At 48.3% G+C, this 18,671-nt stretch overlaps 1 protein-coding gene across 5 annotated transcripts in view; it reads right to left on the bottom strand.

The window, feature by feature from the left end:
* NFATC2 (nuclear factor of activated T cells 2) overlaps nucleotides 1-18,671 on the bottom strand; it is a 146,164-nt gene that overhangs the window by 50,919 nt on the left and 76,574 nt on the right. For all 5 annotated transcript variants that reach the window (XM_031433614.2, XM_010998844.3, XM_031433613.2 and 2 more), the window contains exon 6: nucleotides 7,236-7,376. In XM_031433614.2, the coding sequence (XP_031289474.1) occupies nucleotides 7,236-7,376 (141 nt within the window). The remainder of the gene's footprint in view (nucleotides 1-7,235; nucleotides 7,377-18,671) is intronic.

Raw genomic sequence — 18,671 nt, 5'->3', positions numbered from 1 at the left:
CATAAACTGACTCATATTAGGATATGATGACTCAGTGGGAAAGAGGGAATTCCACCACCCACGCCTCCCTTCTAAAAAATCAATTTGCCCTCTCAACAGGTGATAGGCGCCTCTGTCATCGGACTGTTCCAAGAAAATCGTCCAACAAAACAAAACACAAGTTCTCTTCAAACAATTTGAGTTTCAAAGCTGAGTAATCCGATGCAGGCAAGTTTCCAACCTACACCCCCGCGGGACACAGAGAGCCAGGGAGCTACTTGGCTGGGGCCGGGGGCCTGAATTAAGAAAGATTTACCAGCTGAAAAATTCCAAAACCCTGTGTCATGTGGAGGAACCTTCCAAAACATTGGATCCCACCCAGGCGCGGCGAGTCGCTCAAAGCCATGGCAACCCCATTTCCGCTGCCACATCACTTTTATTTTTGTGTCCTTAGATTTTTTCCTGTTTTGCAGTGTTTTGCTGGGACCCCCGACTCCGCCTGAGGCCCCAGTGGCCAGGGGCCAGGGTAACCAGCTGAAGTCAGGAACAGCCTGGACTTCCCTGCGTGAACTTTGCCTGAAAGGTTACACATTTTTTAAATTTCAGAGAATATACAGAGGCTTTTCAGCAATTACTGAAAATGGTAAATAGGAAAGATCCTCATCGTTCTGTTTGGTTCCTCTTTGTTCTCTTGGACGGGAGAAATTACTCGGGGGTTAATGATAAATGTTGTTTGGGATTCCAGCTCTGTCACCAGCTGTGCACTGGCCTCTGGGAGCCTCAGTTACCTCATCTGTAAAGTGGGGGGAATACTGCCTGTTTCCTGGGGCCAATGTGACTACTGATGGCGATCACACATTCATTCAACAATATGTATAAGCACTATGTCCCAGGGGCTGTTCTAGACACTGCAGCTACAGCAGCCAACACCAAGCCCCCACCCTCAAGGAGCTCTCACAGTGGGAGACGAGATAATAAACAAACAGGCAAGACAATTCCAGCAGCGATAAATGCCACCGGGGAAACAGGGCAGGGCAATGGGCTAGAAGGTGACAGGGTTGTAGGGGAGGCTGAACAACTTCAGAGCAGATGATCAGAAAGGGGCTCATTAAGAAAGTCACCTCTGGCTCATACAACTCAATAACAAAACAACAGACAACCCAACCCAAAAATGGGCAGAAGACCTAAACAAGCAATTGTCCAATGAAGACATACAAATGGCCAATAGGCTCATGAAAAAAGCCTCAATATCGCTAATTATCAGAGAAATGCAAATCAAGACTACAATGAGGTATCACCTCACGCCAGTCAGAATGGCCATCATCCAAAAGTCCACAAATGACAAATGCTGGAGAGGCTGTGGAGAAAAGGGGACCCTCTTACACTGCTGGTGGGAATGTAGTTTGGTGCAACCATTATGGAAAATGTTATGGAGATTCCTTAAAAAAACTGAAAATAGATTTCCCTATGATCCAGGAATCCCACTCCTGGGCATATATCCCAAAGAAACTCTAACTCAAAAAGATACATACATGCACCCCAATGTCCACAGCATCACTATTTACAATAGCCAAGACATGGAAGCAACCTAAATGTCCATTGACAGATGACTGGATAAAGAAGTTGTGTGTGTGTGTATATGTGTATGTGTATAATATATATATATATACACATATACACACACACAATGGAATATTACCCAGCCATAAAAAATAATGCCATTTGCAGCAACATGTATGGACCAGAAAGAGAAAGAAAAATACCATATCACATACATGTGAAATCGGGGTGGGGGGGGACGGACACAAATGAACTTGTTTACAAAACAGAGACAGACACTCAGACATAGAAAACAAATTTGTGGTTACTGGGGGGAAGGGATTGGGAGGGATAAATTGAGAGTTCAGGATTTATAGATACTAATTACTATATATAAAATAGATAAACAACAAAGTCCTACTGTATAGCACAGAGAACTATATTTAATACCTTGTAATGGCATATACTGAAAAAGAAGATGAAAAAGGAATATATATATATATATATATATATATATATATATATATATATATATATATATAGCTGAATCACTATGCTGTACACCAGAAATTAACACAACATTGTAAACCAACTATACTTAAATTAAAAAAAAAAAAGCTCAGTAAAAGAAAGAAAGAAAGTCACCTCCGAGCCAAGACTTGTAGGGACAGGAGGACGCAGGACACAGGGAAACAGCAAAAGCAAAGGTCCTGAGACGGGAAGGAACGTGGGGTGTTTGAGGACAGAATGAAGGCAGGTGTATCTACAGCCAAAGGGGAGGGGTTGGGGGTGGCAAGTCAAAAAAGCCGAAATCAGAGAGATGGGCAAGGGCCAGATCATGCGGGCTCTTGAAAGTCATGCAAATACTTTAAAATAGTAATAAAAATAATATAAAAATCATTATTATTACTGCTGCTATAAATAAGGAGCTGTTTTCCAAAACACCAAGCTTTTCTAACTTAAGAAACACCATACTACCCCTCTCCTACTGTTTTTCCACCGTTCTCCAATTTGTCATCCTGCTGGAGTGGAAACTGCCAATTCCATTTCAGTCGACGGCTATTAAAAGAACTTTGGAGCTGGTGGTGCCGATGACCCAACATGGGGGCTAAGATTAGCCCAGGAGGCTGTCACCTTTCCTTAATGTGAGAACCAGCTGGGGTTCCCCTTCCTTGGAAAACTTCAACTGTTCCACTCCACCCCACCCCGCAGCAGCCTTGCCGGCCAAACTGTCCATAGAGATGGGAACGAGGATGCGTTTTGGAAAAAAGAAGTTGAGCAACAGGGATTCCCCCTGCAGAAGGCGGTCCTGGGCTGGGAGGCGAGTTCTTGGGGTCAGAAGAGCAGGACCAGCTCCCTGCAAATACAAGGCAAGTCCCCCATCTGTCAGAGCCACCCGGAAGCCAGATGTCCCACCAGGGATCCCACCACTTTTCTGGAGGCTCAGGGGCACCCCAGGTACCCCAGCTTATTTGCTGGCATCGATCCAGGAACCACACTCATGCAGGATTCTTTTAAGATCGACATGGAACGGTCCTAAATGGTCCCTGCTGCCCTCTGCGACCCACTGCAGGATTCGAGAGTCTGTCTCACCACAGAATGGTTCAAGGCAGTGGCTCAGAGCAGCTGAAGGGTCTTCAGGCAAATTAACCTGGTTCTAACCTTTTTCAGAGTGAAACGGCTAATGATCGAGAGTACAGACTCCAGAACTAGGCTGCCTGGGGTCCAGCCCGGCTCTGCTATTTACTGGCTGTGTGGTCTTCACTAAGTTATTTAACCTCTCTGTGCTCAGATTTTCATCAGGAACGTTGGGAGAATAGTAGCTAGCTTGTGGGGCTGTCATGACGAAGCAGACTGGTTAACACAAATAAAGTGCTGAGAACAAGGCTTCGCACATAGTTTATTATTGTTATTAACTTATAATTATTTTTCAATATCTCATGATTCCATGAGATAAAATCCTACCCATGTTTGTCTTCCACAGCCTAAATATAATGATAATAATAATGATAAAATCTTAACATTTAATGAGCATCTACAATGTACCGAGCTCTATGCAAAGAGCCTAATCTGTACCATCTCATTTAATCTTCTTATCGCCCAAGAGAAGTAAATCATCTCGGTTTTATAAAGGAGGAAATCTTGGCTCAGAGAGACGAAGTGGCTTCCCCAGGATGACAAAGCTACTAAACACAGATCATGGCTTTGAACCTAAGCTGTCTGAGCTCAGAGCCGGCGCACGTAATCACTGCAGCTTACCGCCTCCCAGAGCCGGCCCAGCCAGGCTCGCGCCTGGGGCAGCGTGTGTCCCATAAACAATGTCTATGGCCTGAGAAACAAGAACGCTGGCGAGACCATGAAAATAATAATGAACATTCGATGAGCACTCCCTATGTGCTGAGTGCCCACTGCTGGTTTATGCTGCTAATTCCGGGAGGGAAAGACTGTTACTAACTCAATTACTGGAAACTGAGGTCCAGGGAAGTTGAACAAGACGAGGCTGGACATTATCTGCAGGTGAGTCCTCTGACTCCTCCAAGCTGAACTGTCTGCCTCCCACCGGTGTCCGGGGAGATGAGACAACAGTCAGACAGCAGCAGGCAAAGGGCCGCCCACAGACAGCGCTCAGTCAGAGGAAACTGTTCTAATTCCTCTAATTAATGTGCAACTTTCCAAGTCGAGACAGACTCTGGGTTTTCCTCCCTTCAAGAGGTAAACTGAAATTTCTTCTGAAACAAAGAGAAGGAATGCTAGAGAGTAAATGCCACCCCCATCCATCCATCTATTCATTCACTCATTCAGCAAATATTTATTTGAGGCCCTTGAGTAGCTTCACAAGAGCTCCCGAGACAGCTGGAAGTTGTCTGACTCATCTCCACAGGGAACTTGGTAGGACATGGCCTCCAAGCCATCTCTGCACAGTTCCAACAGCCTCCCAAGGAGACTGCCAATCCGGACACGGATACCAAGATGTCTGTATATTATTAGCATTTCCCCCTCTGCTGATAGGGTGCTTAGAAGCCATGCACTTATTGTATTGAGTCAGGAGAAGGCCAGCAGGATGATTTCCTGGTACTGGAGATCCATCAAAGCTGGGAAGGCTAATGCTTACCTGGTCATTTACATGTCATGCCACTCTCCTGCTCAACAACCCACCATAACTCCCTATTACCTTACTCATGTGCAGACTAAACCAAAGCCATGTCTCTATCTGGCATTGGGAGACCTGTCCGTTCTGGGCTCTGCCTGCTCGTCAAAACATTTCCTGGTGTTAACCAGCCTCCACTCTAGCCACATCGCTTTGCTCTCTGTCTCACGAGAGCCTAGTAAATTCTTGCCATAGTACTTCACACTGTTCTACTTCCTGAAAATTAAGCCTTCCCCAAAACGTACCAAGATGCTTAAAAATGTGGATGACTTTTGAACCCACTACATCACATGAAGGCCTTAACCCTAAGAAATAAAAATAACAGTGTTAGCTAACATATTGAGCACTTCCTATATACAGTTTGCCCTCAGTATCCACAGCTTTCACATCCACAGATTCAACCAACCAGATACAAATAATCAAAAAAATCCAGAAAGTTTCAAAAAGCAAAACTTGAATTTGTCACTCACCGACAACTATTTACATAGCACTGACATTGACTAGGTCTTCTAAGTAATCTACAGTGATTTAAAGTATATGCAAGCATGTGCCTAGGTTCCAAGGAAATACTACACCGTTTTTATAAAAGACTTGAGCATTCCTGGATTTTTGTATCCACAGGAGGACCTGGAACCATCCCTCGTAGATACTGAGGGACAACTGTAGCAAATATTTATGAACTCAATCTCATGACCTCCCTATGAGGTAGGACTGTCATCGTCCTTATTATACAGATGAGGAAACTGTTGCCCAGAGAGGTTAAGTAACTTGCTCAAGGTCACACAGCTAGAAAGTAGTAGAACGGGGCTGTGAACACAAGCAGACTGGCTGGAGAGCATGAGTCCTGACCTAGCTGACCAAAGGAGTGTAGAGGACGCTCATCACTGAGTTACTACAATAAATAGCACAAGGTTGGATGCAGCCTAATGCCCAATAAATAATAGTGAAATAAAGTGCTGGATGACCACTGAACGGAGCGCGACGCCTCCATTCACATGTCTGCGTTCCTCTTCACTCACTCCACCACCATAGCCCCTCAAACCCGCAGTGATGACCACATGCCTTCCAAACAACTCTCAAACCCATCCATCTGACTCCAGCCTCACTGCCACAGCCCTACCTAATGTCTTTTTTTGGTGTTTTTGTTTTTGTTTTGCAATGCCTTCATCAAGTCTCTTTAAAATTATCTGCCTTCAAGCATGCTTTCAAAGTGTGAGGAAGCAGTTCTCACGCCCCCGTCCCAGGGCTGGCCCATCCCAAGAGGAGGCTGTGTGAACGGGAAGAAGCACTCCCCCCCAAGACACTGCCTCCTCCCGTCAGAAGCCATCCTGGTCACACACGATGATGCATCCAGTGTGAACGGCGGCCCCCAGAGGAGGTGCCCTCCAACAGTACACAGTCCCCGCAAGCGAACACCTGCCTGGCATATTCTGTAGATCATTGTAAGGGCAATAAACAAACAGACAAACCTCAACACCCCTTTGAATTAACCTACTGAAATGATGTCCATGGAGGGAAAAACGTTAGGTCTAGCATTCACAACTAGCAAATAAATTGTATAACCTGCTGTTCCCCCTCCTTCAGATCACTGTCTTTTTACCGTGTCCTCGTTGGTAAACACATGAACAGACAGTCCATATAAGCAAGAATACACGTGTCAATAAACAAAAATATTAACTCTCTCACAGCAAAGGAAAGCAAAGTCAAAAAAGTACCGATTCAGCAAATACTTAATTTTTTTAAATGGCACTTCTGGGATGGAGTGAAACCATTACTGACACAGTAATCTGTATACCTCTGGAAGGTAGTTTGAATTCTGGAAGCAATGCATTCAAAGCTCTCAAAATGACTATCCAAAATTCTACTCTAGGAATGAACCCTAAATAAACAAAAAGGATACAGGTGGAGATTTATGCATAAGAAGATTCATTAATTAATCCTACAAGTATAACAAGATTAACTGCAGCACTGCTCATAATAAGAATGTAAGGAGCCAATGCTAATTGACTTATAATATACCTGGTGCTATTATAATTATCTGACATGTATGAACTCATTTAACCTTTGTGACCACCTTACTGGTTAATAACTTGTTATTATCATTCTACACATAAAGAAATGGAGGCACAGAAAGGTCAGGTAACTTGTCTAAGATCACAGAGCAAGCAAGTAGCAAAGTCAGGATTTGAACCCAGGATATTCAGGGCCAGAGCATGCATGATTAATCGCCATGCTGTTAGCCCTTCCTTCTTGATAATAGAAAAAAAAAAGAGAGAGAGAGAGAGAAAGAAAAAAATGTGTCTCCTTATGTGAAAAAATAATTTAAAAAAAAGAGTTCGGGATGCGAGAAACCTTATTATCCAACAAAACAACCCGGATCAGTTGAAATGCACTCCAGCATGTCCACGCCACAGTGAACCATGTCAGTATCAAAATCACTGAAGACCTCTCACGGTGGGAAAGGAGGGCAGGAGAGAAAACCCCACACAATGGGATCTCCCTCCCAAATCAGTGCTGTTGGGAAGAAAAAGACGGTCGCTTTTGTATGGCGCTCAAAAGGCCCCCTGACCTGTGGTCTTCTCCGTAAACACGACTTTGGACTCGGCCGTGAAGTTCTGTCCCGTGAGGATCATCTGCTGGCCCCCGTACACCAGGCAGCTGTCGATGTCTTGTCTTTCCACCATGGGCAGCTCGTGGGCAGAGCGCTGGGCTGAGGGCAAGAGAAAAAGAGGTCACTGCCATGACGGCAGACGCCCACGCGGAAGAGGCTTTCTGATTTCACGGCAACGGGACACGACGCCCTCCGCCCGCCTCTGTCACTTGTTGTCCCTGCAAACGTGGAGCCCTCACCCCGGACAACCGGTGACTCTGCAAATGTTATGCTCTTGTCCAGGGGCCCTACGTTATTTGGGCTAATTTGCTCCGAACGACACAATTCATTTTCATGACCGAGGGACAGGTACCTGTTCTCCTTAGAGGGACAAAGGAGAATACAAATTTGATGTTTTCTTTACTTTTTTTTTTTTTTTTTTTTTAATAAGAGGACAGGCAAATCAACTTTTCCCTAAGAGAGTTCCTTTGCTGGCTGCACGCTCCTCTGCACACGACGTCAGCCAGCACGTGAAGGGCTCATGCACATACACTTTCGGACCCGATTCCTGAAGGTTTAGACATTTTTGCTTTGGAATTCATTTGCAATCCTGAATATGGTCTTCAAGACATCCAACTGCCCCCATCGCCTCCCTGCCACATTTCCTAGAACTCCTCCTTGCTCACTGTGCTGCAGTTGTCCTTCCAGAACATTCTCAAACACACGCAGCATGCTCCTCCCTTTGAGTGTCTGCACTTTCAAATCCCTCTCTCTGGAAGGCTCTTCCCTGATGACCTGCACGGCTGCCTTCCTTACGTCTGGCAGGTCTCTACTCAGATGTCACCTCCTCAGAGACGCTTCCCTCCCCTTCTTCTTCCAACCTCCTCCTCACAGTTAAACAGCAGTGCCTGCCCCCGTCCATCTGTCTGCCTGTCTGTCTGTCTCTCCCTCTCTTTTCCCTTCTTCCTGCTCTGTCCTACCTAGTTCATCTCCAATGAACTTTCCACTGTCAGAAACGCTACATGGAGCTTGATTGGTTCATCTGTCTTTTCATCTCTTCCCCGTGAGAATGAGAACCCAGGAGGGAGGAGCGTTGCTCTGTGCACGCTGTCAGCCCAGGGCCGGGGACAGCGCCGAGGACCTAGCAGAGATGCCTGAGATGGATGGATGAAGGGAAGGAAGGAATGATGGATGGATGGATATAGGCACGGAGATGGATGTATCTCAATATATCTTGACACACACAACATATCTCAATTTCTGCACATATCCACATCCACATCCTCACCTGTATCTACAGTGAGGGAAGCAGCAGGCTGAGTGTTTAACCACAATGATATACTTGAATGCTCACAGCAACCTTCTAAGGAAAGAAGTACTAAAATTATTCACTTCTGGGGAGAAAATGAAAGCCTAGGAAAGATCAGGTCAAGGATATGTGGTGACACTTAGATCTGAACCCTTAAGAGCTGGTTTGTCCAGCTCCACAGCCCCATCTCTTAGCCCCTCCAGCCAGCCGATTCTTCTGGAAGGCAGGCTGCAGGAAAGAATGAAGACCCTCTCAGATGCCTTCCCTGGGCAGGGTGAGAAATGGGTCCCAGCCAGCACGAGGGACTATCTCCCTAGCCTCGCCTTGGCAGCGTGGGCTGAAGAGGCCGGCCCTCCCCCTGGGTGAGTCAGCCTGAGCTCCTGGCGTTCCTCCCAGAGCCCGAGAACCGGGCAGAGGGCCAGCCCTTTCCGTGCCAGGGGCCTGCGGACCTCCCCATCCGGGAGCCGGGGACGCAGCCGCGTGAGGCCTGAGGCCCAAACCTAACCCTGCCCTCCTGGCTGGCCAGGGCCTCCAGGTCCCGCACCCTCTTCCATCTGCCCCAGACCCACCTTGAAACCTGTCCCTGTACCATGCACCAGGCAGCCATGCACTGGGTAACATGTAAGGAGTCTACTGTGGACCAGACGCTCCCAGACACTTCACGCTGAAAATGCAGCCCAATGACTCACAAGGACCCCCCTGCCGGGACCTCCCCAGCCCAGGCTCAGCCCAGGCTCTGCCCAGGCTCTGCCCAGGCTCTCTGATCCCAGGGCCCAGGCAGCCAGTGTGGTTCTAAGGAGCTGCCGGTTAAGAGTACATATGAAGGAAGGCTCTCAGCAGAAGCTGCTAATTTCTCCCACATGGGCTGGATTATTAATCCTTTCTTTCAGTAGAGGAGTTTTGTATGACTTCCTAATGGAGCTGCCACAAATGGAGATTTATTAGCAATGAAAACAGCAGCCGTACCGCCTGGAAGAGCAGGTCCCCGCTTTTCAGATCTGCCTTTAATGAGTCTGGGGGGTGAATGGGGGCTTTTGGTCCCAGGGACGGGTGGGGAAGCAGCAAGGGTCATCTCCCTCACATTTTGCAGGTGGAAAGCCTGAGTCATCGCTCCCGGACAAGCTGGCCAAGGGCTCACAGCCAGCCAGGCCAGGACTGGACGTGGCCGTGAGCTCTCAGAGCTGGGCGGGAGGCTGGGCCGGACGGCTGCTCTGTGAATCACTGTGCATTGCTGTGAACACCACTTGGCTATTCTCTGAAGCAACCTCCTTGCTTCTCCCTTCAAAGCCTCACAGTTTCAAGCAACCAACTGAGTCTCCCTTTGCCAAATCTGCATTCCCCACCCCTTCTCCTTACCTGAAAGAAATCTTTTCTAATGAAAATTTAAAGAGAGAGAACAAGAGTCTGGGCCAGCTCCCTGTAAACTTTTATCTGTACTCCAGTCTTGCAATGCCGAGTGTGGACTGGGAACATCAGCTTCACAGGGGTGGGGAGGGGCGGCGGGGGGAGCGGATTATTAAAGATGCAGACCCTCGGCCCTGCCCCGGATCTATTGAACCCAAATCTGCAGCTTAACAAGGAAACCAGGTGATTCCTATGAGCCATCAAGTTTGAGACACACTTCTGTGCTCTGACTAAGCATTAAAATCAGCTGGGGAATTGAAAAACTAATGACACCCAGGCCCTAATTCTGGAGCATGTTTCTCAAGCCGGGCACTACGGACATTTGGTCTGGATAAGTCCCTGTTGTGGGCCATCCTGTGCCTGCAGGATGTTCAGCAGCATCCCTGGCCTGCATCCGCTGGATGCCAGTAGCACCTCCCCACTTGACAACCCAAATTGTCTCTAGACAGACCTGGATGCCTCTGGGGAGGGGGTGGCCAAAATCACCCCTGGTTGAGAATCACTATTTTAGAGATTCTGACTTCAATGGTCTGAAGGGTGGACCTCAGCATAGTTTTTTAAATTTCCAAACAATCCTTAGTAATTCCAATGGGCCACATATTGGCTCTGAGGCACCGCCATGGTAGGATACGTGGGGCCCTGGGAGACACAGAATTCTTGGTTTGCTGTTGCTTGGACCCTGGGGTCAGAAAGCCATGGTTTCCAGCCCTGCCCCTGCCAGCTCTCTGCTGTGTGACCCAGGGCAAGTCACTTCACCTCTCTGAGTCACAGATGCCTCCTCTGTAAGATCCTAACATTACTTGCCCTCATGGGCAAGCAGTACCAGAGAGGCTGCATGTAAACACGTGCACAAGGCCAGTAAATGTGTGGTAAAATATCTAATGTCAAGAACCCAAATGTCCATCAATGGATAAAAGCATAAACAAAATGTGGTATATCTACGCAGAAGTATTATTCAGCCATAAAATGTTAAAAGGCACTGATACATACAACACCATGGATGAACCTTGAAAACATGCCAAGTCAAAGCAGCCAGACAGAAAAGGACAAATATTGCGTGATCTCATGACATGTTCAGAGCAGGCAAATCCATAGAAATGGAAAGCAGACTGATGGTTGCTGGGGTCTGCGGAGTGACTGCCAACGGGCTTCTTCTGGGGGTGGTAAAAAAGTTCTAGAGCTCAGCAGTGGTCGTGATTACACAATCTGTGGATGTACTTAATGCCGCCGAACAATACGCTTTAAAACGGTTAAAATGGTAAATCTTACCACAATTAAAAAAAATAAATCTAAGACAAAGAGACTTAGCTAGTGCCTAGCACATGGTCACCACTCAAGAAACTAGTCTTCACTATTGTTAACTTTCAAAATGATGCTCTTTCCTTCCTGCTCAGCCGTTTTCAAAACGTCTCCTCATTTGTTAACTTTTTAAACCCTTAAATGACAACCCCACTGGATAAGCAAGGAAGACCCTATCAGTGCCATTGTACAGACAGAACAGCAGGTGCTCAGGAACCAGCTTCATCGAGGGGCAGCTCCGGCCCGGGGGAGGCTGCCGTGGCTCACAGTCCTCGGTTGCAGCTCACGTCCCCTACGAGGTGAGCCTTGTACAGGCCTTCCCAGCTCTACACCTCAGCTTTCCCATCTGAGAAACAGCACTGCTAACAGGCCCATCTCACAGGCGGTTGTGAGGGTTAAGTGGGAGAATTCACAAAAACCCTGTTTGGCTCAATGAGCATCAGCTGGGAAGGCTACAAACACTAAGAACTGTAGCTTTTTGAGCAGCTGCCCTGTCGTGGGCACTGGTGAACCGTTGTCTTAGAAATTTCACCAAATATGTGCAGACCCTGTCCTCATGTTCACACACATTACTGCTCTTATCACTGTTGTTCTGGGTGGATCCTGAACCAGAACCCGGGTTTTCTGGGCCCAATTCCTAGTATTTTTCAAAGTGAGGCTCCCAGGTCACCTGCAGTCGAATCACCAGGTTGGGAGAGGTGCTTAATAAAAATGCGGTCACGCAGGCCACACCCCCAAAAGCAACTGGAGGAGCCTGGACATTTGCATTTTAACAATCTTTCCAGGTGACTTGTTACACACGTTCTGTTTGAGGGCCAAGCCCCACACTTAAGAGGCCACCTGAGGACAAGGGGACCCCCTCCGGGGAGGCCTGGCATCCTGGGAGAGCCCAGAGACAAAGCAAACAAATCCAGTTAGCCTCTGAAAGAGGAACTGAAGACAGGCAAACAGCAGCCAAAATTACCCTCCTGCGCTCCACTTCCCCCTCTCTGATGCAACCTCCAACACCTATGGCTGCTTACGGGGGTGGCACCGTCCAGGACCTAACGGAGGGCTCTCCACAAGCCCACCCAGCCTCCTGGGCCGCACCACCACGCCCAGCAGTCCCCACTCAGCTTTTCAACCATGAGACCCCAGACCCTCGAAATCCCAAACCCTGCAGTGATCTAACCAAACCGGGGGCCGCCATCTGACTGCCAACCCGAGGGCCGAGGGCTCACCTGTGGGCAGAGTCTAGACCCTCTGCTCCAGCTCGGTATCGAGGTGGCCCTCCCGCCTGCCCCCGGATTCTGGCACGTCATAATGTGTCTTGGGGCTCCTGTATTTTATGAGCTCTGAAGCAACGGGGCACTGTTGGTTTAACCAGTTGGGGTGTTTACTTTCACTCGCAACAGTGGCTGATGGCACGCAGAGCTGTGGTGGCCAAGGCTCAGTGAGGGAAATTCACACCAGCGCGGGGGTCCTCAGGTCAGCCTGGAAATGGGACATTACTGCCGACTGTCTGCAATTCGCCCATCACAGGGGTGCTGGGCCAAGAATTATGATCGACCCAAGAACTTGAGGAGAAAGGCGGGCGAGGCCGGTCAGGGAAATTCGGCTGTGATGAGTGGGTGGGTTCTGCTAACAAGAGCAAATAATTACAGCTGCCACAGAGAGCGCCCTGGATTCCAGGCCCTCCATACATACAGTTTTGTTTTGTTTATATCATAAAGCACACACATGATGAGGCAATTTAGCGTCGTGGGTCAAAGTAAGGATGCTGCCGTGTGACTGCCCAAGTTCAAAGCCCAGCTCAGTGACATCCTAGCTTTGGGACCTTGGGCAAGTCATGTAATCTCTCTGTGCCTCTGTTTTCTCATCTACAAAATGGGAATAGGCGTAGTACCAACGTCGGCGGGCTGTGTGCAGGCGGAATGAGCTAACGCTGGGGCACGTCGTCCAGGCTCCGTGAGCGCTGGTTATGTTTATTTTTATTGCTAAACTTCATGAGACCACAAAGAAGGAATTATTCCCATTTTGGAGTTGAGGGTGCTGAATGTCCCAGAGGAGAAGGCATATGCCAGAGAGCTCACAGTTACATAAGGTGGACAGACAGACAGCTTGAACCCAGACTGTGGGATTCCCCTATTCAGAGGAACCTCTTTTCAGTAAACCGAAGAAGGACCCAGTGGGAGAGCTGCCAGCCAGCCCAGGCAAGGAGGAGCCCTCCCATAGTCTCATTCTGGCTCAAGCACTGCCCACCCCTGGCCACAGCACTCCGGCTGCTGTAAACCCTGCTTGTCTGTACATCAGGCCCCCGTCCCTGGCTGTGAGCCTGGCCCGGCTGAGCCTGGCTTGGCCCACAACACGGTGCTGACTCAGGCCTTGCCTGGGAGGGGCCGTGAGCAGGGCCAGCAGACTGGCCCCTTGGGTCCCCTCAGCCTGCACCACAGCCACTCCTGGGTCTTCGCTGGGAAGTGGGAGGTGGGACAGAGGAACCCAACTCTCCCTGAGTGTGGGGTTCACCTCTGTGAGGGACCGGTCGGCAGTCACAGCACGGGAGTGGGGCACAGGGTTTGCACAGGCAGGGGTCTGACCTCCAGACCTCACAGAGCCCCAGTCTCGTGCTGCACAAAGCAGACCTCTAAGGCCGGCCCTACAAGCCCGGGAGGCTCGGCCAGTTCACGCAGACCCGGGTCCATGGGAGGAGCTAGTGTTTTCTCTCCTGACCAGGTAATTATGGTCCCACTCCAGTGTTCTAACAGGCAGCCCCCAGAAGATGCCCACGTATCTCCAGTAACCAAGACCCTTCCTGGGGGCTCCCTGAATCTCCATTTGACTAACGAGCTCTCTGGTCACTGGGGGACCCAGGCGGCCTGGACAGAGAAAAGGACACAGGTTTTAATCCCTAGCTCTGCCCCTTCCCTTGCCCGCTATGTGACCAGCAAATCATTTAGCCCTTCTGAACCCCAACCCGCTAGATATAAGCTCTGAGGGCGGCATTCCATGCCTCCAACGCTCACCAGCACATGTCAGCGCCCAAGAACTATTTCTGAATGAACGAACTGAGTCTTTAAGATGTGTTTTCTGAGGCTACAATGAGGCTGTTAATGAGTTAACACATGTAAGAGCTGGGGGCACACGGTAGGTCTTCAATAAAAGAGAATTTTGCCTTCCCCACCCCTGTGAAACTCGCTCAGTAAAAAGCTCTATCTAATCGCATGGTCAGGTAACCATATCAATCAGCAGAGAAGCCACTCCAATCCTGGGCTCCCCCCAAAGCCTAGCTTTCCTGGAACCACCTCCCAGCCAGCCCACAACACCAGCCAGATAACTGTCTAGGCTCCTTCTTAGCAGCAGGGTCCGCAGCCTGCTCCCAGCTCACCTGAAACAACTCATGCCTGTTCAACTCCCACACCTACCACTGCTGCCTGGGCTGTGGACTCTCGGCAGCACAGAGCAGCAGTCAGAAGGACATAACGTCTGCTTTGCAAAGCTACGGGGAGGGCGACAAGCAGGAAAGCATGAGACATACCACAAGAGAGGCACTGAGGTTATGCTACTGGGATGAGACAGGTACCACCCCCATTTTACAGATGAGAAAACTGAGGCACAGAGTGCTAAACAACTTCTCTAGGACCTAACAGCTATGAAGCAGCTGAAACCGGATGTGAACCCAGGCCCTCACTTCTAACCCTCACCTTAACCTGCTTCTTCCCGTCATGTTGGTTTCTGACATTTCTGAAATGTGGTCCCTTGGTCATTGCTTAAAAGCCACCTTGGAGAACATGAGCTGACAAAGGCCTGGCTTACCTGCCCTCTGCCCAGTGCCCCCATTTCACCCAAGATTTAGTGCTACAGGATCTAGAGGGAAACAATCTACTGTAGGGTGGTGGGAGGGCACCCAGGGCCCTCTGAGGGTCACTGAGCTGGTCTCTCTCCAGTTTAGATGAGATGATGTCACCCTTTGTGGTTCTGGCCCAAATGAAACTGTCACTTGTGATGCAGTTCAACCTTGGTGTCCTGGGATCCAGCAAGATGTGGCTATCACAGCCGCCCGGGCCCCTTACTAGATGGCCCCTTACTAGGCAGTTCGTTTAACCTCTCTGTGCTTCAGTTTTCCCATCTATAAAATGGGGACAGACACTAAGTTCATGGTGTTCTTACAATGACCCAGCAGCAACAGAGAAAGGGCTCGACACCCAGCGGGTGACTGGTAACTGTTCCTCTTCCTTGACCTCTTCCCCGTCGGACCCTCTCATCTCCTTTCTTCCTTCATCTGGTCCTCAAGTATTTATTAGCATCTACTGTGTGTGTGCCAGGCACTGTGCTACATGAGTTTTAAAATGTAGATCAAATCATGCCAGTTCCTTATTTAGAACTCAAAGCTTCCTGTTTCACCTAAAATAAAATCCAAAGTGTCCAGCCTCCTCTCAGACCTCACCTCCTACCCCTCTCCCTGCTCTGTCGCTCCATACAGCCTCCCAGGCTGCCTTTCTGTTCCCTGAAGATGCCAAGCGTATCCCTGCCTCGGGGCCTTTGCACTTGCTGTACCCGCCAACTGGGCTATGCTCCCCCATCACTCAGGTCCAGGTTAACATGCCATCTCTTCAGACTGGTCTTCCCAGCACCACTAAGGTTGCTGCTCCCCGACCCCCAAGTCACCAATACATGGTCCTTATTATTTTCATCATGACACTTAGCTCTGTTTGAAATGATGTCTTTGCTTGTTTGTTGGCTGTGGGTTTTCCCCACCAGAACATGACCTCCATGATTGCCAGGACTTTGTTTTGCTCACTGCTGAATCCCCAGTTCCCAGAACTATATAATGCACTCCAAATAGATATTTAATTGAAGGAATGAATGTTAAGAAGCCCACGACAATTATGTGGGTCATTTTGGCCTCTGGCAGGAGCAGAAGGACAAGACAGCAGCTCTGATTTCTGAAGCAAAGCACAATCAATATGTCCGTCTGGTCTCCCTCATTCTCAGTATCTCCACAAAGCCCTGCTGGGTGATCACCCATCTCCCACAATGGACTCAGGAGAGCAAAGTGGAGGAACAAAGTGACGGGGGACCACAGTCTTAGGTTCCCTAAGCGCCTGCTTTCAGAAAAAGGCATGTGAAACCACTGAATTTCCATATGGAAAACAATGGGCCTGGACCCTCCTTCACAGCACACACAGAAATCACCCTGAGAGAAAGAGAAGGAAAAATGCCATATGATATCACTCAAATGTGGAATCTAAAAAAAAATAGAAAAAAAGAGGACACTAATGAACTCATCTACAAAACAGAAACAGACTTGCAGACATAGGAAACAATCTTATGGTTACCAGGGGGAAGAGGGTGGGAAGGGATCAATTTGGGAGTTTGAGATTTGCAAATGTTAGCCACTATATATAAAAATAGATTTTTTAAAAAGCAAGTTTCTTCTGTATAGCACAGGGAACTATATTCAATATCATATAGTAACCTTTAATGAAAAAGAGTATGAAAATAAATCTATGTATGTATATGCATGACTGGGACATTGTGCTGTACACCAGAAACTGACACATTATAACTGTGCTTCAATAATAAAAAAAAAATTACCCTGAGATAGTTTGAATCCCTAATCCTAAAAGCCAGAATCAAAAGCTGCTAGAAGAAAAGAGATGAGAATATCTTTGCTACCTTCAGATAGGTGGAGATTTCTTGGGAGAGCGTAAAGGGCAATGATCCCCAAAGAAAAGGAAATGATAAATTTGACTTCCTCAAAATAAAATATGGATGCCCATCATAAGACACCATTGAGAAAATAAACAGGCAAGCCACCGGCTGGGGAGAAATATTCATAACACATATATCTGACAAAGGATTCAGACCTGGTGTGCAAAGAACTACTGCATATTGACAATAAAAATATGAGGAACCCAATAAAAAAACGGGCCAAAGCTTTGAACAGACACCTCGTCAAGAAGACATGTGAATAGCCAGTAAGTGCACAAATCAGGGTTCAGCATCGTCAGTCTTTAGGGAAATGCAAATTACAGGTTATGCACAATGAGATGCCATCTTACACTTGCTGGGATGGCTACAATTTAAAAAACTGACGAAACCAAATCGTGGGGAGGACGGAGAGCAAGAGGGAGTCTCGTACACTCTTTTACAGAGTGTAAATGACTTAGAAAACACAGAAACTGGAACATGCATTTTTCCCAACGACCTAGCAATTCCATTCCCAGGTATTCACCCAAAAGAAGTGAAAGCATTTGTCCACAAAGGGCCTTGAATGAGAAGGTCCATAGCAGCCTTATTCATGGTCTCCAAACCCCGGAAACAACCCACATGTCAATCAATGGTACATAAACAACTGTTACATTCATACAACTGAATACTGTTCAGCAATTTAAAAAAAAGGATGAACTACCAAATCACGCAGTAACAGAGATGGATCCCAAAGCCATCGTGCTGAGTAAAGCAAACCTGACATGAGAGTCGATGCTGTATTTTTCCATTACATCAAGTTCTAGAGCAGAAACCAGAGCAGCGGTTGCCCGTGTGTGGGGCTGGGGAGGAGGCACTGACGGCGGGGCACAAGGAAACTTTCCAGAGTGAAGGAAAATGCCCTGGATCTCACTTTGGGTGGTGGTTACAGGGGTGCATACAATTGTCAAAATCGCTGACTTCAGTCTGGGCAGTTTACTGCATTTTAATTATACCTCTGTAAAACATATTTATGTCACCAAAAGGGAAAGACTGAAAAGAGCATGTGAGAAAATCCGTTTTCTAGTCCACACCGCATACCCTCCCCCTGCCCCCAATTCCTGCAAAAGTGAATTCACACTCTGTGCTGGGGAGCGGGCGGGGCTTGCTGGGAAACTGCTTTAGAGGTTTTCTGAAAACGCGATGCAGGGAGAAAAGCCATGGAAGATTCTCGTGAGACAAGCATCTGCACCTGTGGGCATGTCCATTCTGCCTCATCACTGCCTTTTCCTCCCACTGGGCAGCCTGGGGATGCTTGTCTTCACACTTTTATTTTTTTTTCTACAAACGTTCTATAGACAGCTATGAGCCAGGCCCTGGCTGGCCCCCGCTGGTCCCTAACCTGACTGGAGAGAGAGTGACAAGTAACTTGGGGTGTCAGAGCACAGAGAGGGGATCCCTTACCCTGTGGGGTTCGGGGCAAGCTTCCTCCTCAAGGGGCCATCTCAACAGGCTTCTTGGATAAGGAGGAGTGACTAAGGGGTAGCTGGGTGGGGGAGGGTCTCTAACTTGGTCGCAGGTCAGAGTCCCCAGGACACCTCTGAGAGTCTCCAGGCCCAGACCTCACCGCGGACCAACCGAATCAGTTTCTGAGGTAGGATTCTGGCGTCATAGTTTTCTCTTGTAACGCCCCAGGGGATTCGACCACGCAGTTCAGCGTGAGAACCAACGTTCCG

This window comes from Camelus dromedarius, chromosome 18, assembly GCF_036321535.1.
Source record: "Camelus dromedarius isolate mCamDro1 chromosome 18, mCamDro1.pat, whole genome shotgun sequence".
NCBI classification, from domain to species: Eukaryota; Metazoa; Chordata; class Mammalia; order Artiodactyla; family Camelidae; genus Camelus; species Camelus dromedarius.
Note: the sequence above shows the minus strand (reverse complement) of the source record. Positions and strands in the feature narration are given on the sequence as shown.